General features: G+C 40.7%; 2 protein-coding genes across 6 annotated transcripts in view; one reads left to right on the top strand and one right to left on the bottom strand.

Moving 5' to 3' along the window:
• Positions 1–1,646: 1,646 nt before the first annotated feature.
• Positions 1,647–9,524, bottom strand: LOC101921705 (toll-like receptor 1). 3 transcript variants are annotated; one of them, XM_027795047.2, is made up of 2 exons: positions 9,296–9,524; positions 1,647–3,730 (listed from the first exon to the last, which is right to left on the bottom strand). In XM_027795047.2, the coding sequence occupies exon 2, from the start codon at positions 3,665–3,667 to the stop codon at positions 1,712–1,714; it is 1,956 nt and encodes a 651-aa protein (XP_027650848.2). In that variant the 5' UTR covers positions 3,668–3,730; positions 9,296–9,524; the 3' UTR covers positions 1,647–1,711. The 3 variants fall into 3 exon arrangements, with proteins under 3 accessions (XP_027650848.2, XP_027650846.2, XP_055653627.1); XM_027795045.2 differs by lacking the exon at positions 9,296–9,524 and adding an exon at positions 7,050–7,141; XM_055797652.1 differs by lacking the exon at positions 9,296–9,524 and adding an exon at positions 5,498–5,516.
• Positions 9,525–9,659: 135 nt separating this feature from the next.
• Positions 9,660–22,915, top strand: part of FAM114A1 (family with sequence similarity 114 member A1) — a 38,599-nt gene continuing 25,343 nt past the window's right edge. Inside the window, exons 1-5 of one of the 3 annotated variants that reach the window (XM_055797654.1) lie at positions 9,660–10,378; positions 11,281–11,371; positions 11,613–11,658; positions 12,704–13,053; positions 14,369–14,456. In XM_055797654.1, coding sequence (XP_055653629.1) covers positions 12,712–13,053; positions 14,369–14,456 — 430 coding nt within the window. In that variant the 5' untranslated portion in view covers positions 9,660–10,378; positions 11,281–11,371; positions 11,613–11,658; positions 12,704–12,711. The remainder of the gene's footprint in view (positions 10,379–11,280; positions 11,372–11,612; positions 11,659–12,703; positions 13,054–14,368; positions 14,457–22,915) is intronic. The other 2 variants (XM_055797655.1, XM_055797653.1) reach the window with 2 other exon arrangements.

The following is a 22,915-nucleotide window of genomic DNA, read 5'->3' as shown; positions in this document are numbered from 1 at the left end:
CCTAGTTGTGTGAAAGCGACAGGCAAACCAAGCGAAGTTGGTTCCATCTTCCATTTTCTAAGGGTTGAATGAGTCATACACTGAAGCATTAGTTGGACGGGAACGAGGAAGTACAGAAAACATTTGTTTCTGCAGTCCTGAATGAAATGTCTGCAATTTTGTAGGAGGTGTGTTATACTCATTTTGAGACTAAGTGGGATGAAAGAGCTAAAAGTGTTAAATTGACCTTTCCCCTACAAATCATAAACAGTTGCTCACAGTTCAAGACTTCAAGTCAGGAAACCTCAGTTTGCTTAGACCTCAGGCAAAAACCACCAAGAATTAAAAAAAAATTTGTTAATAACAATGGAAGACAAGAATGAGGTAAAATGCAAACATTTTCTACTAAATGAGGATTTCATCTTAACATCCCTTCTCTCGTCTTCATGATGAAATACACCTCCTGCTTGCTGGTCATCAGTCTGGTATTCCAGATGGCAAACACCTCCCCTCCTGCCAGCAAAGACAAAGTTTGCTGTGATCAACTTCAGCAGCTGTGAATGTTTGTTGGAGCCCAGCCATGTTTTCTTGAAGCCAAAACAGCACAAATACAGGTAGAGAGGTCTGCTGTATTTCTATAAAGGAGAGCAAATATTGTAAACATAGCTTGTCTTTACGACTCCATGAATAGAGGGTCTTACCTGCTGTCACAAGACCTGGCAAATTCTTTCAGCCTCTTACTGGTTATTGCCTTTCTGATCAGAACTCATAGCTGTGCTGCAAAAGATACTGTTTCAGCTAAAAAGGACAGATTCTTTTAATCATAAGCATAAAATAAGATGTATGGTTGAGAAGAAAAAACCCAGAAAGCTAAAGAAATAGCATGATCTAGGAAGTTAAGTTTCTCAAGATATAGCCAATGATGATGAAGGCAGTTCTGTTACTGCAGATACCCTCTCAGTCCCCTTGGTAAGGGTATGTCTCAGGATCAAAATGGTAGCAGGACTCTACCAGAGGATGGGAATTAGAGCTCCGATTGTCAATTCACTACTCCTCCCTCACAACAGTGCCAAACTATAAGCCCCAAAAGGTGAAGGAGCTCATCTTTCCTTTTTATTTTTCTTTTCTTTTTAAAGAAAAAAAACCCCAGCCTTCCTTCCTCACTCAGTCCTCCTTTGTGGAATGCCCATTTATGTCCACCAGTGCTGGATGTTTATAGACTCCTGTATCTGGGTCCTAGCCTTTTAAGCTTCACTGAATCTAAGAAAACACTACCCAGGAACCATCTCAGGCTCTGGACTTCTAGACATTCTCAGGATGCATAACCTTCTCTCTCACAAATTAATTTCAGCAAAAGAGGTCCTGTGGCCGAGTTGATTAAGCTTTGTGATTAATGCAGCTCTGCAAACTCTACAGAAACTCAAGCATTCTCCACATGACTATGCCAACTTTTCCAGATTTTATTCTGCTGAGAAAAATTCAGTGCAGTATTTCAAGCTGTATTTCAAAATCCACATCCAAATACATGCATGATTTGCTATCTCTATATCAACCTCCAGAGACTTCCTGTAAGGTGATAAGAATTTTGCCTGCAGTTAGGAGGCAGCACAGACAACTATGTAGAAACAAGGTTCTGTAACAAAAAGTTAAATACATTGAACAACCAATGGAAATCAAAAAGTATTTATTGCTTCACTAAGAAAAAGCAGAAGAAACTCCATTAGAAAGATTCTTAGTCTGCTTCCCCACACCTCTCTGCATCAGCCATTGGCAGGTTATAGCTAATAGCTGCCCTCAGATTAGCCCAGAAAAGGGCACGCTTGCTCCTCTCCTTCGGCCACTCCAGGTAGGTTCGCTTTGCCATGAGAGCCTTCAGCTTGTGATACCTGGCAGGGATAACATACGGAGGGATTGGCTCCAGCAAGATGAGTATTAAGCTGTTGAAATTCTCACTGAATAACTTGTGATGGGCAAAGTAGAGCTCATAGTGACACCACTCGCTCTGCACAAAGTTGGGAGACAACACAAAGATCGACTTGTAGCTCTTCTCAATGCAGTTAATGATGTTCTCCACAATGCTCTTGCCGGGGACAAAGTTCCGCTCATGCTGGCACAGCTGTACGCAGCCCTCCCCCTTCTCCAGGTTTGGGATCAGCTCGTTCTTCACCCACAATGAATCGCGCTCGCTGTAGGAAATGAATGCATGGAACTGCAGAATGGCCTCTTGCTCTTTGGGGTGGCTGTGCCAAGCTCTCCGCTTCGTCTGCGTCCACTGCCACGTCATTCGCAGGTACCACGGCACATCCAGGTAGATGCACAGAAAGGCCACGACAGCCACCAGCAGCAGCATTAGCAGCAGAGCTGTCACAAGCAAGAGCATCGTGTTGCACGCCAGCTCAGTCAGGTGGAAGTCCTTTAGCTGCGTCCCTCGCAAGTCTTCTGGGTACTCGCACACGTACGCTGCCGGCCAGCCAAACAGCTTCCCCCCAGAATGCCTCTCCAGACGGACAAAGTCTTGAAGTTCACAGGAACACCTGAATGGGTTGTGCCCGGCTTGTAGCTCCCTGACCTTTGGGCAGCTCTGGAAGAAGTCAGCAGATGGGGTGAGGATCGAATTCATCTCTGTATTCAGGAACTCCAGGGATGTAAAGCCACTGCACCCCGGCAGGTCAGCCAGCCTGTTGGATGCCAGGTTCAGCTCTTTCAAGGACTTCAGCTCAGCCATCCCCTTGGGAACACTGGCGATCTGATTGTTTTGCAGGTCAAGTTTTTTGATGTTGACTGGCAAGCACTCAAAGACGGCATCCGTCAACTGATTTGAGGACAGGTCCAACTCTGATAGAGACTCAGCCCACTGGCATTGCTCATCAGCTCCATCATGACGCAGCAAGTTGCTGCTCATGTCCAGATATTTCAGTGACTTCATGTGGCTGGTCATGAAGCTTACCTTGAGGAGGCTCTCAAATTTATTGCTCTGCAATATTAATGTCTCCAGTTGAATTAATTTGTCACATTTTTGAAAAAGAAGATCTGTTAAATCATTCTTCAAAAAATTTAAGTATCTAAAGGGACTGTCAAACAAAGGACATAGCATATGTATCATCTCTGATTCAGCTATTGTCAAGGCTTCAATATTCATGTTTGCAAATATTTTGTATAGGTTATCTTGTGAGAAGTATAAATCTGTGATTAAAACTTTCTTCATTGTCAATGCTTTCATAGACGTACCTGAATAGTCAAAGTCATAGCTTTCAATGTCCGACAATTGTGTTATACCATTAATATTGCAGTATTCAATGGATGAGTGCCATACAGTCTGTAAAATATCAGCAAGAGCACTCCAGTCCACTGACACATTTGTCAGTGTCAGATTTTGTAACCTGGATCCTTGTCTGAAATTAGATAATAAAGCTATTAATTTTTTTACATTGCCATTTGTGATTTCTGACAAGGACAGGCTTTCTGTAGTATTTTGTATCACAACCCAGTCAAAATTAGCTTCAGACTGATGCCTGTTTGTGTACAGGAGTAGCAGGCTCTTGATTTTTTTGTCATAGCTATCTTCTGGAAAATTGTTAGAAGTAAAGAGTTCATTTTCCACAGACAGGCTGACATGGTTCCAAAAAGTTAATGCAAACAAACACTTGTAAAGAAAAAAGTTTCTGAGGGATCTCGTATTTTCTGTCATACTGGTTTCTGGTTCCTTGGATATGCTCAATACTTTTCTTATTTGTCCATCTTTGTTCTAATCCTGTAGCAAAACAAACACAAAAAACAGATTGTATCACAGAGATTGTTTTTTTAAGGTTCCAATTTCTCATCTCTCCCTTTGACTCAAAACACAATGAAGGCACTTCTTATCACTTGGGAGAGCCATTCTTTACTCAGAGAACAACACTGAAATATCTATTTGACAAATATGCTGTACTTAACATATAATGAAACTGTTCCTTACAAAACATGTCTGATTCCATAGGTGACCAAAATTTGCTGCTTACTTACAGAATCATTGCTGTGATTCAATGTGTTATGAAGACTTCCCACAACTGTAATGACTTTGATCCAAAAGAACAGTATTTGAGGCCAGTATGGATCCTTTCCTCAGATTCTCTCTTGAAGGATTAGACTCAGAGACATTTATTTAAAGGACTTTTGACTATAAAACTTGGAGGGAAACACAGTTCAAGAGACTGAATCAAAGGTTGGCTGTCTTTAGGTAGCTGAGATTGGTCATTACTGCTTACTTTAACTGCGGTGATGGAGGTAGGGGGTAGGATGTTCTATATTTATGCTATAGGAAAGTTTGCTTCTTGTCTGGGCTAAAGCATCTCCTGAATCTAGACCCCACTCTGAAAGTGGGGTGTCCCTGTGTCTGATCTGTTAGATGTACACAGAGGGCACCAAATGCACACTGAAAGTATTTGCATGCCACAAAAAAATACCAGTTGTAGAACCTCTGTACACAAAATCTAGCCCTGATCTATGGACACTGACCTCAAATGTCTCTGTTGTGAAAGAGGGGCTTGTTTAAACACAATTTTGCGAAAAATCATAACCGTGGATTTGCTTTGATTTTCCCTAATGGAGGACACTTCTCCTTTCTGAATGTAGTTTAGGGTAGCCAGTCTTACTTTAAGTCAGCCATTGTGAATACTGCCTTAAAACTCCTTTTAGATATTGCCATAAATGCATCAGAACACCTCTCTGAAAGAGGAACCGGTAAGAACTCGGCTAACATTTTAATATGTGTAAATCTTGATTTAGAGTTGTTTTCCAGATTTTTGAAATCTTGTTTCCTTGGTGCATTTCCCCCCTCTTCTTCCCATTACTTTCAAATCATAGCTGTCTGAAGATTTCCGTAGTGCTTATTCATGACTGCACTGGCTTTCAGCTTTCCCTTGATACTTAAATAGCTACACTGTAAGTTCATATTTCTAGTGACTCTGCAAAGAGACAGTAATAGCTGTCATTTGTTGGACTAAAGCTACAACCTCAAGGACTTCATCCTCTGCACCATTAACCATTCCACAAGCTTGCTTAGAATTACATTACTGGATCTAATATGTACATTGTCCTTGATCTAACACAAGCTGTATTATGAAATCTCAACATAACATAAACAGTGCAACATAAAACAGTCCACTGACTTCCTCTTTTGTAAAGAATGCATGAAATCATCTAGAAACAGTGGGGCAATACAGCAAAACTTTTCCAGCTTTTTTCCAGATTTTCATTTGTAAAAATTACATGCAGCTTTACCATCATAGCCCTCAAAAGGCATTTGGGCATGCTGTTTTGCTGATTGACTGGATACCAAGCAAAAATAAATTCCAAATCAAACATAAGAATAAATGCAGTTTATTATATTACACTATAAAAAAATAGCATGCGATATGATAAAAAGAAACTGTACTAGTTATTATGCACAATATGATAAAAGAGCAATAGGAGTGAAGCACCTGATCATTACTGCAAAGTGTTACGGAGACAAAGAAAAGGATACATCACCAAATACCACCTTAACATCACCCAGGCCCACACTTCAGCCGGGAAGCCCTGCTGCAGCTGGTGCCAGAAGTCTCTCGGTAACTGGGAAAATCCCTACGCAGTGCATCCACCCATAGGTGAGGCTTCTGGCCAGGTCCCAGAGCTTGCCCAGTGAAAAATATATTCAGTGAAAAAAAAAATAAATAAAGTGTACGCACCTAGTGTATGCAAACTTTTAAATTTAGGCTATGTGCAGGCGTGTGCTATTTCATGATTTGTAAGGTTCACACATGCCAGGGACACTGGCCAGACACCTGAGCATGGTGGAGTTACTGTCATGACTCAGCTGCACACAATATTTATTGCCTGGATATTCCTGCTCTTATCTTGCTCGTTCGGGGGGCTCAAGATAAACACCACCCGCTCATTAAAGTTGTCTTTGAGCTCCCTGAGCACACTGTCCAAGTTAAGCGTTCCCTAATTAAAGACAAAGGCTTTTTCATAAGCAGTAATCAATCTAATACATTTTCACCACATATGTGCAGAGAAGAAAAGATAATAATCTTTTATCTAGATAGACAGATAGATAGATAGCATCTTCTATCCTGTTCTTCCAAGTGTTTGGGCAACACTACTGATGTTCATGTAATCAAAAAAAATATATAGCTTCAAGAGAAATCTGGAAGAAAAATCTACCTTCAAATAATTATTTCTTCTTAGGACAAAATTTCAGCAATATCCAGGGGCTAGGTGAAAGAAGGATATGATTCTTCCACATGTGCTTAATCTTCTCTCTCATTCTTATATCCTGGCATTCAGTCTAATTATTTACAAGCACCTTCAAACTTTCTTTAGAATATGCTATGAAGCCACAAAATTAAAAACTGTTGTAACACATGACCCATGATTTGGGGGCTAGCACTGGAGAAATCACCCTTCATAGTCATATCCCTTTTAATTCAGAAGTATCCTCAAGTCTTCAAACTTGATAAAAAGAGCATTATCAAGATATAAGCACAGAAGCAATCCATTAGGGTAAGCAAATAAAGACCATCATGAGAAATTGTCCTGTTGTTTAAAGAGCAAGAGAAGAAATCAAAATTGAGGTGTTAAAGGAGTTTTTCCAATATAAACTCAGTATAAACTGACTAAGCTTTCATATAAGAAACATACAGAATGCATTGAGCTACGATGGTTCATGATTAAGGCATGCACTTTGCAAATTATCGGCATAATACAAAACCCAAACATTAAAAGTATGTCTTTCGAATGAATGAAACATATCAAGTTAGGCTCATTCCTGAAGTGTAGAAAAACTATTTCCATTAAATCACTGCAACCCCCATAACTATGGATGTAGTGCAAATACAAAGGAACTGCTATTTGGCCAGCTTCTTCTGATAAATTTACTGAACATAAGCAACTTTACTCTCATTTCTTAACAATATACTTGACAGTACATCATACGCTTGCTAATAATCCTCTATGGGAAACATGGTTTGTTATCAAATAAGATGCAGAACATAAAACAGTTTGAGCTAACCAGCAACCAGATAAAATCACCAAAATGAAAAGTTTCTCACCAGAAATCCCTGGTCTCTGAAAAAGCAGAAAATGTACTCAAGAGAAACCAAAACCAAAACTTCCTGTAACTCTATCCTACTGTGTAACACCACTTAGGAACGCCCAAATTCTTTATATAAATGTTTGTGCCACCTACTGACATTTTATGAAATGGCATCTGCTTTCCTCCAGATGTATTTTCCACATATGACAGTACTGTAATTCCTCCATTATTTAATTTTTATTGAACTATATTTTTTCATGCTTTGCAATAGATTAAGCAGGGGAAAAATTAATCTTTTTACCAACTTTCTGTCTTCATCAAATTAATATAAGTATTTCTTCTGAGCAAGTTTTACACTCAAATTCATCCTCTCTGAACTTAATAATGGTCTAAGTCTATACACATTATTCTGATGTTTTGTTTTGCATTCAGCTATACCAATTCAGTTGTCACATCCTTATCAAGGCTGGTTTACAAAAGTACTTTTGTCTTATTTTAATTTCTATTTAATGGGAATGGAAAAATAATATCTCTCTCTCCTGCTCCAGCAGTATTGTGATTGGGTTAAATAGTGGATATGGGAACAGAGCAGCGACTTCAGTACAGAACACTCAAACACTTGGATTATTATCCTGGCAAAGACATAAACCAATCTCTCTTTATTTCTGTATGATGTTGGTCAGAAATTCCATCTTAGCTGAGATCAAAATACGGAACTGGCACACTACCATGCTACCTTTCTGGGTTAGCATACCATAATGCATTCACGATTTAACATGTCAATGATTCAGGAAGCAGAGGAAATAATCTTTAAAATTACTTTTTCACATTAAAGCTTATTCTATACATTATATTTCTCAGAGGTCATCCAAAAAAGGGAGGGAAAGACGGGACACGTAGTAAGCAACAGAATACGGTCAACTCATATTCTCTGCTGTTATGCTGATGACCCTTATGGTGGCACTCTATGATCCCTTCTCCATTTCTGTTCAATACAGACAAGAGTATTCACAGCTCATTTCCAAATGACAACTGGTAATACTGTTATATACAAACCTCACCACTGCCTGCTCTTAGTTAGGAAGATTTTGCTATCCATCCTTAGGATGAGGTAAAATCCTAAGGTAAGACCTTGCTTCCACCAAACATGCATTCCTGTTTTAGAATATAACAGTTTAACTGCTTGAACATAACCTAGCTATTACTCTAATGAATACAGAACCAGACGTATGTTTGGTTAACATGTAATAACTGCTGTAAATTAAAGACTCTTATTCAAGAGTCTATCTTCAATTAAGTGACAGTATGAGCTGGCCACTGTTGTGATTTTGAGTTCTCCAGTTCTGCTTATATGTTATAACAATAGATAGAGCATATGTTCAACAACAAAATAAGCATATTAACATTAATTGCATGCCATTAGTCCTCATATTTACCACTTGGATTTACCAGGGCAATCACTGGAAGAAGATTAGCATATTCCTCAAATGTTATGCACACTTCCGTGTTTTGTTAAAAGTAACCAAATGTAGTTGTTTCCTCCCATCTTTTCTTTATACTTACCCACATCTTTTCTGAAACCCATTAGGAAGATGATGGCAACTCAACTTAGAGTAGTAACAAACTTCAGCGAAACCTGAGATGCATAGCAGCGTTCAATCTCTATCACTCATTTATTTCAAAACCATTTGCAGTATCACCATACTGACAATACAAGGGAAAATAATTACTTAAAAGTGAAAGAAAATTTTAAAATGCAAGTGCTAAATTCAAGAAAGTAATTTCAGAACTTAGGAAATGAATGCATCCTTCCATCCCAATAGAGCTACATACATGTTTGTTCACTTACAATGTTAATTTCATCCTGAAGCAATAACTTCGTATTACAATAGTGATGAATACGGTCTTGCAGCTCTAAAATATGCATGGCCTTCTACAGAATCTGCAAAACAGTGTAAGATCCACTTTACAGACAAAATTACCATCTATCATGGGGAAAAACAATCTCCAGCTATAGAACTTCATCCATCATGATTCCTCCTAAGACACTGCCCTTACTCTTCCGCAAGCTCCACTGAAAAACACAAGCAAAATCCTTAGGGCCACTCTAGATTTCATTTTCAATAAATACATCTTAACTTTAATAAATTAATCTAAAAGATGCTAGAACTGCCAGCACGCCCTGATACTTAAATTCTCATAGAAATGCCTTCTAAATAAACATTGTATGATGATATGAACATTTGTTCTGCTACTGCCTACCTTAATTGGAAACTCAGACTTTTGCCTGAGAAGGGTGTAACATGACTGTATTTTTGATGCATGCTTCAGAGAGCTGGGGCTGTATTTTGTGACCTCCTATAGCAGCTCTCCTCGGTGACTCACATGCGTGATTTTGTTTCCTGTGGCGACAGTAGCTATTTCTTTCTTCTGCAAAGGAAGGCTAGTGCTAGCAAGGATGCTATGATGACTCGTGGAACTGCCTTTTATCACAGTAAAAGGGCATGCTTCACCGTGAAATGAAGAGGCAAAAAGAGGAAAGGGTGTGAAGGATTACACCAACCAGAGGCTGTTGGGCAAGGGCCTGCAACAGCCCTGTTCAGCCAAGTGCTTCTGGCGTGGCTGTGGGTGCCCAGCGCTGACACTGGTTACTGGAAATGTGCCCGCACACCCCCCGCGTTCTTCTGGCGGCATTTCCTGTAAACACGGACCAGCGCCGCTGCAAGCGGCATCTGGAAAGCTCCATCTCCGTTAATTCCACAGCCCCACACTGCAGTAGGTGCTTAGCTGCAGCTCACTCCGAGGAAGGCTTAAACTTTTTAAACACGAAAAATAGTATTAAAATGTGGCGCCACCTCAGTGACTGGACCCACTCGTACTTAAGAACGCCTGGGTACGGCCGCTCTCACACCGGCGTTGCCAACGCACCCTGCTGCCGCCCCGCTCCCCCCGCGCCTATCGCTCCCGGCCTGCGCTTCCGGCGGGTCCCCGCAGGCCGCCCCCCGCCCGCGGGCTGCCGCGTCCCACAGGCGCCGCTCAGCCCGCGCCCCGCCGCCCCGCGGAGAGCCGGGGGCTCGCAGGGCCGGTAACGGCGGCTGAGGCGGCGGGGCAGCCCGGAGCCCGGGTGCGGCTCAGCAGCGGCGCGGGGCGCCCCTTCCGCAACAGGCGGCCGCCTCAGAGCGACGGAGGGAGAGCGAGGGAAGAGGAGCCGGCCCTGCCTCCTCCCCGCGGCCGCCCGGCCCGCGGCCGCCCGGCCGGCTCTGCCTCCTCCCCCCGCTGCTGCCGACGTGGCGGGGCGGGGAAGGGGAAGGAGCAGGGGCGCGCCGGCCGGGGGACTGCGGAGCGGTAAGGAGCGCAGCGATTTCTTCTTTTCTGCCGCTTTTGAAACTGCCTGCGGGCTCCTCGCTAAACTCTGCCCCAGAGGGGATTTCGAAAAGAAAAAGGAAAAGAAAAGAAAAAGAAAAAAAAAAAGGAAAGGGGAAGCTGTGGCTGCTGCGGGTTTGAGGGAGCGGCGCCTCGGCTGCCCCCGCTTCTCCCCGAGCGCGGGGCAGGTGGCCGGGGGAGCTGGCGGCCGCAGCCCGAGGGGGCGTCGCCTCAGCCCGCAGCGTCCCGCGGAGGGAGGGGTGACAGAGGTGACAGGGGCGCTGAGCGAAAGGGGAGCGCGGTGCCGCCGGCCAAAAAAGTTATCCCTCCCGGAGGCGCTGATCCCCGTCTGAAGGCGGCCGTCGGCGGCTGGCTTTGCTTTCCAGGCGGGATTAAACTCCGCCGGCGGCGGGTCGGCAGGTGCCGCCAGCGCCAGCCCCTGAGGGTCGGCCGGTCCCGCTGGCCGCCGGCGGCTCAGGGCGAGTGGCGGCCGCTGGCCGGGCGCTCCCCCGCCGCCCGGTCCGGAGCCGGCCTTGGCATCTCCCCCACGAGCTGCCTGTGGGCAGGAATTGCCTCTGGGCGGGGCGGTCCGGGCTGATGCAGGTCGGTGTAGCCTCACTGATGACAGCTTGGATGGCGCCTTACCCCCGGGCCGGGCGCGGCTGGCGGCGGCTCACGGACGCGGTAATTCGCTGTTACCTGCCGTGCGCCGGTGAGGTTGGGCAGACAACTGCAGGGACCTTGGCCCAAGTGGCCCCCAAAGGTGACCCAGCCCTGCAGAAATTCATGGGCACGTGTATGTGTGATCCTTTAAACAAGCGGTTAGGGGCATTTTCTTATTCAGCTCTAATCCCTGTGCAAAATGATGATGCATGTGTGTACAGATTTTGCAGGTTTTGGTAGAGGATCCTCATATCGGACGGTGGAATTTGATTTACAAATCGATTTTCTTCAGGTGATGCTGCCCATCACACAGTGAGTACTGTTAATGGCAATATTTACCTACACTAAAGCATTTTATAGTATTTGCTGTATTTGTAATAGAAGACTGCAAATACTTGTGGCAGATGCAAAGATTCTGACTTGTAAATGTATGTTTTCTAAAGATAATTAAGTTACAGTGTAAGCTAAAGTAATATAAGTGATACCAAGTGCTTGTTTATTTATGTTTCTCGTTCACTGATCCCAAATGCTATTCTTGGAACTGTTGAAACAGCTCATCTACATTCAAGTGGGATAAACACGATGCTAAAGACACAGAGGTACATGATCCTATAGACTTTAATAAAATGTAGTGATTTACATACATGCTTCTCAGGCAGATGTCTCCTAAATCCCAGTCATATTTTGTTTTTTTCTTCCCCACCCGCACCCCCGCAACTCAGCATATGGTCAAGAGCTTGCAATGTCAACTCTTTGTCAAGGGTTGTCTTCTGAGTAGAGTGCCAGGCATATTGTTGCCAACATGTAAGTGGTAGTTGTAATCACTGTACAGTAGTTCTTTTGGACTGTGCCAGTGCTGCTCCTTAATCAGCTGCAGAGGTTGCTCAGTGGCCATTTCTTTCCATTCCTGGATCCTCAGCCCAATGACTGCACAGTGGTGGAAAACACTGAGAAAAAATAAGTTACATTGGAAGATAAGGGGCAAATACAAGAAAACTGGTTCATAACTTAGAAAAAAAACCAAAACTGTACCTTATGTAAGCTTACCTTGGTTTCAAAACTGAAGTTTAATCATACAGCTGGAATTTTAGGAACAGGTGAGAAGTGTTGCACTCCCCAAACAGTATGCCTTTGAGACAAGTGATGCAGAAACAGTGTGAACAATGAATGCTTCCTGTCTATGAAATGGCTGCAGGGACCATGTCATGTTCTCAAATTATGCCCCTTCTCCAACACATAAATATCACTATAGTTTTTGTCACGTAGTGTTTGTCATCCTCCTCTCCATCAGTCAGCAGTCTATAGGAAACTCTGGATGTAGAGAGCAAGAGCTGCTTGGCTATTGCAGCTCAGATTATCCTGTTCTCCAGTGGTCTTTCATACATGTCTAATAGGGAATCTAGGAATTAACCACATGGCAACTCTTACATTTGACTTCTCTAGACAAATGAACATCCTTTCTCCCTCACCAGACTGTACTTGGAAAACAGTAATGCTGCACTTCATACTTAAGTGAGATCCTGCAAGGTGAATAGAGTATTCACAGTATCTTATGTTATTCACAATACCTTATGGTAAACACTGCATATTTTATAGTCATTCAAATGTTTATGTAACCTAAAAGAATTTATTTTCTTTATTCAGAATTGAAAATGTCTGAAGACGTATGTGATGGCATCCCATCTGAAGAAAATCCTGAAGTAATGGAAGTGCCCAACAGTGAGATATTGCCTAACAAGTCAGTATCACACCTTGTGGAAGCTGAGATCTTGCATGAGTCTTCACAAGATGAACATGGACGGGCCACTCGGAGTGCCAGTAATAGACAAGAAGGAGACGTATTTATTAATGATAAACCTTTGACTGAAAAAATAATTGAAAGTCTGCCTTCCAACGGAGAGGCGACTGAAGACATGCCCACTGAGTGCAATGAGACTGTAAGCCTTGATACAGAACCTGTATCTGAAGACACACTGCATGAAGAAAGCAGCCCAGTAAGTCATAGTTTCTTTTCCATAAAAGCCCTCCCCTCCCTGCTTTGTAGGGGCAGTATTTTGTACAATGTATATACTGTTTTTCACAAAAGCTTAGAGTTGTATACAGAAAGCCTGCATGGGAATAATACTAAGTTAAGATAGCAACATCAAGCTTTTGGAAACTGGGAATAGTTGAATTTCTCTTTGCCAATATGATGTTAATTTGGTCTTTCTAGCCTGGTTGCAGTAAAACTACACCAGAGCCTAAATCTTAACTAAGAATCTAGTCCATTTTGCATAGATATAATACACCTGTGATTTTGTTATCTGGCTTTCTGTACAAATCTGCTTCATGCAGTTCACAGAATGAACCTAGAAGAGGACAGATTTTAAGCTGCATATGCAGCACTGAATCTTGCACTTGCTAGGTTTCAAGTCACTGACTTTACAAAAACAGTGTATGTTTCACAAAGCTCAGTGAAACACCCGGTAGTTTTTTACTTATTCTAGGCCAGTAGTGTTTTATTTGTGATCCACAGACCTTTGGGAGTCCTGTGAGTAATTGCAGGAAGTTAATAAAAGAAAACTAAGAAAAACAAGGCTTTTTTTACTGTCTATACAGCATCCAAATCCAATACCTGTGACATAGCTGAAGATGTTCTCATCTCCACTGAAAAATTTTCAGGCATCCATGAACTGGAAAAGGTTAAAGCACATTGGTTTAGTCTCTCCACAGGGATCTGTACATTGTACAATGCAGGCTTGTCTCAGGATACTTCAGCTTTTGGTTTTGAGTTGATTGTGTAGGGATGATATGCTACTGGAACTTTTCTTGAGACAACAGTTTCTTAATATGATTTACATATGGAATACTGATAATCACTTAATACCACACTTCAGAGTAAAAGGTGGGCAGCACCTCCTCTGGCTGTCTTTTTATTGAAATCAGTTGTTAGGCATTCCCTGTGCACATCTACTGGGTTACACCTTTGAGGAGACTCAGGCAGAGAAGTCTCTAACTGTGGCTCCTGGTAGAACTCAGGAAACAGACGAGTTCCTGCCTCTCCCTAGTAATAGCCCTAATAAACTTGTATGGCTTTATAGGATTGGGTGCCTGAAGAAATATTAGGGAATTTATAAAGACATCTTTTTAGGTGCTTTCAAGAATAGGTGATCTGAACTAAGCTTCCCATTCTGCTTTCTTGTGCACAGAACTGTATATAATACCTGATCTATCATCATTTAATAAATGCTAGACTTTGTTGCCTGACAGCTTTGTGTTTCCTCCTGCCTTTGAATTTTAGACAGTGGAGTAATATTTTTGTTCTTATAGGCCACAGACTCCTCATCTAAAGTAAGTAGATGGGGAGCTTGGGGTACCTGGGGAAAGTCTCTTCTGTCATCAGCTTCTGCCACAGTGGGTAAGTGTTCAATCGGTAAAGTACATGAAAATAAATTGTAATTTTAATGTGTCATTAGACACGTTAATGTTGCATCTTAGAGATTCATAGACAGTTTTGTCCTGATATGCTTAGCAAACGTGATTTTTTTTTTAATGGGAAAAAAGTTCTCCATAAACTGTCAAAGTACCTAAATATTCCTTTGGGTCAGATTACGGACAAGGTACTAGGCTTGTTTGTTAAGTTAGTGAATTACCTTGTGGTGGCTTCTTCCCAGAAGGGGTACATGATCTGATACTGTTACTATCAGCCAGAGGTTTATGGGTTTTGAAATGAAAGCACTCCAACCCAGATTTGTGCACTTGCATGATTGTGGTTTATACACCATGACCTCTGTCTATACAATCCAAATTCACTTCTCATAAATCATTCCAACTTTCATTGACACCCAGTCAAACTGTTAAGCTATCACACCAGACTTCGGAATAGAACATACTGAAACATGGATACTATACGCCCTCTCCCTATACTCTCATTTCAAATAGTATGTCAGTATAAAATGACTTTGTGAAGACTTTATGTAAAACGTAATCATTACACATCGAAGACTCACAGATAAAAAGCAAAGCATGCAAATACCTAGTTACCAGTGGGAAATCATTTCTCACACAACAGCTACTAAGCTGTTAACTAATCAGTTCTCATAAAGGATCCACAAAACACCTCTTCAAAAGATGAACCTAGGAATTAAAATTAATTGCCAGTTACTAAAAATAACGGACTCAACAAAGATACTGGTTTTATTCTCCCACATAAGGCTAAATAATTCTCTATATCCTCCTCTGTTCCATAGGCAATAAATCCTGTCTGTCCCTCAGAGGAGGGAACTTCCCCTGTCCTCTCTTATTTTCAGTAACACCTGCACTCAAGAGTTCATAACTACCTTTTCTTTTAGACAGTCCAACTAATTGACATATCTAATTAAACCTGGAATGGATTTCTAAGATGTCTTTAAATTGACATAAGTGAAGGTCACTGCTGAAAGGAGCAGGCCTGCCCTGCCCCAGCAATGTATTTCTTCCTTCTCTTATGCTACCAGTAGCTTTCCTGTAGTGATGTGGGGAGCTGGTTTATGGAACTGATTTTGCAAAGTACGAATTAAGTAAGAGCTGTTTTTTCAGCTGGATCAGTTTGTAAATTCCCTAATCTGGCTCACCATTTGATCACCCAAGTGTTACTGAATAGGAAATGATGGGAACACACAGAACATGTCAATAGGGACAAGGGCAGCTTAACTAGCTGTGGAACTGCATAAGTGTTCTCAGCTTGTATTTAACCTTAAAGTTTAGCACTTCCCTTTCAGACTCGAAGAAGGGCATCTCATGTCAAAAATTTTGCCTGACACTATTGGTAGGTCTAGTAGCAGGTGCTGCTTTCACAGACTTCCATGAGTCTTGCCTCTCTTACATTCTCAGATCATCGTAACAACAGCATTCTGAAAAGAATTTGGCTTAGTGTAAATAACTAAAGAAGAAAATGTATGTGCATGTTGATAAGTTGGAATTGTAATGCTGATCAATTCCTCAGTTCAATTTTACAGTTGCAGCAGGGTTTCTTAAACAGAGCTCTTTCAGGTCAGTCAGGTTTTGCCTGTGAGATAGCCATATCTATGTTCTGTTTAGCTTTTGCAATAAATAGTGTTCTATCAAATGGCCATTCTACTGTTTGTGAGAAATAAGGTTATTTGTTACTGAAAAGGTACTGTTCTTGTAGGCTTGCAATGGCAATCTCACTTACAGCCTTCTGTTGCTTAAAAGTCTTGGCCTCACTGAGCAATCAGTTTAGTGTCACAAAGAGTATACATTTTCTGTGGGGCACTATGGCCATAGATATTTCTGGCCCAGCTGATGTAAGCTTGCCTGAAAATGTTGCAGAAACTTTGGGAGGTGAAAAAGAATGAGTGTTGTATCCCATCTTACTATCTAATCAGGACATATTTTTTACAGCTGTTTGTTGCTTTTTTCTATAAAACCTGCTGCCAGCATTGTATCTGTGGATTTCCATGGACTTTTTACATTATGTGATCTCATTTTTATAGAGATCATATGACATCTTGGTTCATTAAAGATTACATTAAAAATTCATGCTTAACTGATACTGGCTTCTTAACATACTACCTGACAGTATCAGCATCACAACTGTCTTCACAGAGTGTAAATATGCAAACAAGTCTGTTGTGAAGGCAGCCTGACTTGGTAAGTTTGTGTGATATTGTCTATTTTGAATAGGCATGTCATCACTATTATATATATTTTTAGATTTACTGTTATGTAAAAATGAGCACAGTTGGAACAGGTCAAGTTGCCTAGGCAAAGGAGCATCCACATGCAGAAAAGGAAAAAGAAAATTTAAAAATAATTTTAATTTTACACGAGAATGGTTGCACTATGTCACATCAAAGACCTGTCTACTATCTAGTTTCTGGCGCAGTGACCAACAGCAGCTGGGAAAGAGCCTAGAACCAGATGTATGTGAAGCAGCACAACCCTTGTTTTCTCTTCCCCTTTTCTGGAATCTACAACTTCGACAGACTTCCTGATCCTGGGATCAGGATAGGGTTGAGTTCCGATATTAATATCTAATAATTTTGGATCTAACTTTTCTCTGTGAATTTATTGAAATGGACTTTGAATTAAGGAGAAATCAAATATACTTTTCTTCCATGTTCACTGAACCCAAGGTAACTTGGAAGACCATGTTGATAACCTTAGATTTGTCCCAGGAAATCAATGCAACAGGTAATAGTTTATATTCCTGATACAGAGAGCATATTTCCTAGTTGTTTGTTATGGAAATTCATGCTTGATCTTGTGAAGTATTTGCTCTCTCTCACTGTATCAGACAGGATGTGGGACTGCGTATACCATATGTCTGCTTCAGCGTGATAATTCCTAGCAAAAGACAGAGAGAAAAAAAAATTAAAGCTATTCGGAATTTCTGTAAGATTTCTTCTTTTTATTAAATATTTATTATTCCCCTTCAAGTTACTCCATTTAATATCTGAGCAGTTCAACCAATGCTTCATCTCCTGTTCTGCATCAGAAAATAGGTTTGCCGTGAATCAGTCCATTTTAATGTTGCTTATTCCTTCAGTATAGCAAATGGTATAAGTAAGCTGCGTTCTTGGAATTAGACTTATCAGCAACACCTTTGGCATGTGATTTTTCTGTTGCTCTGTCGTTATCTTTGTACAGCACTGCTGGTTGTCTGGCTAAGTATGACAGACACTTACTATCCCTTATACTTTTCTTAAAAATTGTACTCTGTAAAAATAGCAGTTTCAGGTGGAGTAAATAACATCTTAAAGGCCTAACCAAATACATTCAGCTTTTAACAAACAGTATCACAGAACAGCCCATGTTGGAAGGGACCTTGAAAGATCATCTAGTCCAGGCTTTTGTGGGAAAGGGTGCCTGGGTGAGATTATCCAGCACCTTGTCCAGTTACATCTTGAAAACCTGCAGCAGTGGGGACTCTACCACATCCCTGGGGAGGTTCTTCCAGTGAATGATTGTTCTCACTGTAAAACATATCTTTCTTACATTCCTTTCTCTTTAAGACTGAACTGAAATGATTGTTCCAAGGATCTCGGTTTCAATATGCTTCAAACCCTAATTTAGAGCTCCCAAACAGATTAGCATTTTTACTGCATGGCTGTAATTGTTTTAGCATAGCTGATTTTAGTTTCTAATAATAAGGTAGTTCCCATATAATTTGTATCTTACTTCTCTTTAACTAACTCTGCACATATAGCCAGTGACTGTTTTCGTGGTGGTTTTGTATTCTAAAGGAAATATCTGTTGTCTTTGAACTGATTTATTTGGATCAAGGTCCCTGCCACAAGGCAGATGTGTTATTAATCTATACAACAGAATCTGTAATGCCTTTGGATTAGTAGCAGTCACTGCCTGAACCATGCTTAGTGTCTGACACTAGATGTCACACTAAGAAAGTTGTTGAATCTGTCTCATCAACGAGATAAAGAGTTTTCTTTTGTATTTAAAAGGTGCAAGAAATTTGCTTTTCCCCGTTGTGGAACCACAGTGGAGTAGATCTCCTGCAATAGTTGCTGGGATGATGAGATGGGAGAAGTAGGCTCACTGTGATCTGGAGACATAATTTGTACTAACTGTCACCTTTTAATCCTCTTTCTTTTAAGTTGTATTTTGTAGTAAAGTAGCAATTACATCATCTAGTCTTTTAGTAACAGTGTTGATAAAACTCTGCTTTAACAGTGGGTTACCACTGCAGCTAAACTAATCTCATGGCTAGCAGCCACTGAAATGTGCAGTCTGCACCTCTCTTTCCCTTGTGTGTTTCTTCCTCCTCCCTGTGCCAGCACTCAAGCTTCTCTGAGCACCCAGTAATCAAGTTCAGGAAGCTAAACTGACATCAGAATAACTCTAGAGGAAAGAAAAAGTAATTTTCCTCCTCTTCAGTTCCTTCAGCCAGCTCACTGCGATAAGTGCCAGGGCAAGCAGAATAGACAAGTATGGAACATGGAAGGAGCAGAACATCCCATACCAGCACCAAGAAGCCTTTAGGTCAGCTTAGCTGTAACAGCAAACTTTTTATCCCCAGGGCTTAAGTGAGGCAAAACACATTCTCAGCCTGTACCTGAAGCTTGTGACTTCCATTTTTAAAACCAGCTTGTATGCTTGAAAGCTTGCCTGTTTGGTATTTTTTTTCCAACTAAGCTACCTGGTAGCATAATGAAAATTACTACCTTCTCCTACAAGCCTTGCCTTTCATATGCTGTATTTCTTTGTATGGATGAATTATGGTGTTCATAAGGTGCTTAAGTTATGGTGCTCAACCAGCTTCATTTCCAAGAAAAGTCTGTTCTCTGTCATGCTGTATGCATGTGCTTCACTCCATGTAAGTGTGGGCTTTTTTACATCTAGTGCCATTGATAAGACTAGCATCTGTCAATACAAACACAACTATTTAATTTACAAGGCCTCTGAAATTCATACAGTAAGGCTGCTTAATGCATCTCCCTCACGTATTACTTGTAATTAATATTCTGCTCTCTTGATTATTTTGTGCTTGTGTATATTCCTCATCTAGTTCTTTACCTAGCAGAATGGCACAGCAAAGTATCAGACACCCATAGTTCTCCGTGTTATGCTGAAAACTTTTTCTTGTCACTCAGTATGACAGAAGGAAATGTCACTTATGGTGTCACTGTGTTCATGAGCTTCGATATTACGCATGGATATGTGTAATAATCAGTATTGCATAGCTTAAATTGAAGTCTGTGGAACAGAAATGCAAATGCTTCAGATAAGGTGAAATTAAAGTATTGCAATTATGTGGATATTGTTTCCATTCCCTATAGATATTATTCTCGTGAAGTAAAGAATGATCTAAAAAACCCCCAAAGGCTAGATATTATGCTTGTACCATATATGACCATAGAAAGGGCAGTTAATCTCTTCAGAAGACTACTTTTTTTTTTTTTTTTTTTTTCATTGCATAAATTCAGCTGATTAAGGGAAAACTGGTTTGGGGCCTGAAATCACATGGTGGTCACTCAAGTTATTTTGTAAATAACACTTTACAGCTGCTGTAGCAGCAACTCCCTTTAGCACTGTTCCTTCTTTTTAAGAATGCTGAATACAAGTAAGGGATGGAAGAAATTGTGGACATGCTTTTGGGGATGGCAGTCCCGACTGCTTTCATCATGTCTTTCAACATGGGTTTGTGATCTAGAAGAGGTTGAGGACCAATAATCTGTTGTAGCAGCCTTTATGCCTACTGCTATTATTAAAACATTTTACCATTGCAGTAAGGAGATCTGAAGCTAGTCTCATTTACCACAATGTAATTGGAGTTATTCCTGATTTACAGACTGGACAGCATAGGTATTATCAGAATGTAGCCTGTGTTTTTATTTTAACTACAAGGAAGAGAATTTTTCTACAGTCTTGAAGTGAATGGAGTGCCAATAGGGTAGCCTTAAAGTAAGCACAGTGGGGTCCCGCTTTTTTTAGTGTACAAAACCAGAGCACCGCTGGCTTTTCCACGTATCTATATTTCATATAGTAGAGTGATTCCCCCTCAGCCATCTTCGGGTTCCTCAGTTTCTCAGTCAATGTCAGATGCGAATTTAAGGCCAGTTTGAACCAGATGAAGCTTCCATCAGAAATGCCCCCATGGTGCAACACAGATTACAAAAAACTGTGTGCTAGCCAGGGGCAAAATCTCGAACTTTTCCTCCCCATTTATACCACTGAAGCAGGGAGTCCAGTTTCCTGGGAGTACTAGATTGACAAGGGACAGCGATTCCTACAGAGCATGGTTTAGATTTCAGATGTGCTTAACTGCCCTCCATAGGTGTCTGTTGGCCTCTCTCAGCTCTGCAGGGAATCCAAAGCTTCTAAACTGAGAGGTGGAAAATAAGAGAGCCTAAAGTGAAGTGGGATGTATCTGACTAAAGCATTTGTGAGCGCTGTAATCTGGCCTTGGGCAGATCAGGCAAATTCAAAGGCAGGCCACATTTTCAGGCACTGCTTGCAAAACCTTCCTTTGCAAATGAAAGATTTAAGCTAGCAAGATGAACAACAATATTCTGCTGAAACCGCTAGCCAATAGAAGGAAAAGAAATCATGAAGGCAAGAAAAAGAAAAGCAACAACATAGGAAAAAAAGGCATGCTTTCTTCAAAAAGAATGCAGTTAATATAACCCATTGCATAGCTCTTTTGTTATCTGCTGTTACAGATGAGTAAATGGAGGCATCAGTGGTGTTCCTAAGTTTACAATATCAGGTCAGCTGTGTTACCACACAGTGTAACAAAACCAGTGCACCTTTATTCCTAAAATGTAGTTCATCTCCTATAACCTCTTTTATTTCTGTGCCGTTTGAAATTACAAATAATCACTTTCATTTCCAAAGCAACATGTGCTTCTGCTATGTTTGTGCGTGTATCTTAACAGTGCTGACTTGCTTCAGTTGTGTTCTTCAGATCTCATCTGGTTTTGTTGTTGTAGTCAAACATACATGCCATACAGTTCAGTCAGCAAAACCACTCCTAACTGACCTGAAATATTTGTATCATTCTAGCACATGTAACCACAGCCATGAAAATGCTGCCTTTTGTAAGTCTGTAAATATCAGTACAGCAACTGTGTGCTTTCTTTTGGAAATACAAGCTTGTCTGCAAAACTATGAGAACCAAATTACAGAATATATATATAAAAAAATAATGTTTAGATAGAGAAAAAAAATTGGAAAATTAATCTGAAAAATCCGTAACTTTTGCACACAGTTAAAAGGATATCTTTGCTTAATATTTATAGTTAATTTTTTTATATAATTACAGGACAATAGTGCTTTGTTAGCAAGTCAGATCCTTGAGAAAAATTAAGTCAATGGTAAGAATAGAACTCTTTTGCTCATTTAAAAAGTTGTGAGCAGAAGTAGAATGAAATGTGACATGGAGTATCTACTAGTTTAAAAGCACAATTAATAGATATTTAAGTGAGTCCCAGGGATTTGGAGAGTAAATAAATTACTATAGAATCTATTCATGCTAATATTTTCATTGAATCAATTAAATTCAGGAAATCTGGATTAGACAAAGTAGTACGCTGCTCTCCAGTATCTGCACTGGAACAGATTTTGCGAAAGGCAAGAAGTTGTCCAGCGATGGCTTAAATCACTGTGGTGCGCAACCTGGTACAGTTCAACATGCTGCTACGTTTTGTAAGACATGAAATAAAATAGACAAGGGTCATCTTTTCTTTAGAGAGGTAAAAACATTTACCTGCCTAGTCTCTCTGTTTTCGTAAAACATCAGGACCCTGTGCAGCTTAGGCTGTTGTATAGAAAATTACTTCTTTCTGCTTGTCTGTTCCTTAGGGGACATCTGTTATTTCTGTTTACCTCCTCAGATACTCCAGTTTTCTTGTATGTGATCTTTCAGTAGTGCTGTTTCACATATGTTTTCTACAGTATATTTATTACTGAATTCATAGAGCACCTGATGTGCAACCCATCTGGAAATTATAGAATCATAAATCTAAGCTTTCCTTCTTCCTATTCCATTTCAGGTAGTTTTGCTACATCCTTCTTTAATCAGATGTTCAAAGGCATATTTTTATGGTCACACACACACATATATATGTATGTGTTTATTCAGAACACTGCAGAGCACTGGCAAATGATAGGCTATTTTGCTGTAGTTAATGTAACTCAGAAAAGAGGCTTTGAACTTTTCTAATAGAAAGTGCACACAATTGTGGGAAAGTATGGACAACAGTTAATGAATTGTTATGTTTGACTTCATGCCTTAAATGTCTAAGTATCTTCCTGAGCATCTGTATTAATGCCTTTTCTGAAATCATTTATCTATTTACAGCTCATTTTAAGGTGACAAAGCAAAGAAGTATGAAATTGTCATTAATACTTCTTATA

This window comes from Falco peregrinus, chromosome 2, assembly GCF_023634155.1.
Source record: "Falco peregrinus isolate bFalPer1 chromosome 2, bFalPer1.pri, whole genome shotgun sequence".
Classification (NCBI taxonomy): Eukaryota; Metazoa; Chordata; class Aves; order Falconiformes; family Falconidae; genus Falco; species Falco peregrinus.
This window is presented reverse-complemented; position numbering and strand designations above follow the sequence as displayed.

What these genes read in the sequence shown, in the direction of transcription:
- LOC101921705 (XM_027795047.2), bottom strand. Translation starts at nt 3,667, where the DNA reads ATGACAGAAAATACGAGATCCCTCAGAAACTTTTTTCTTTACAAGTGT.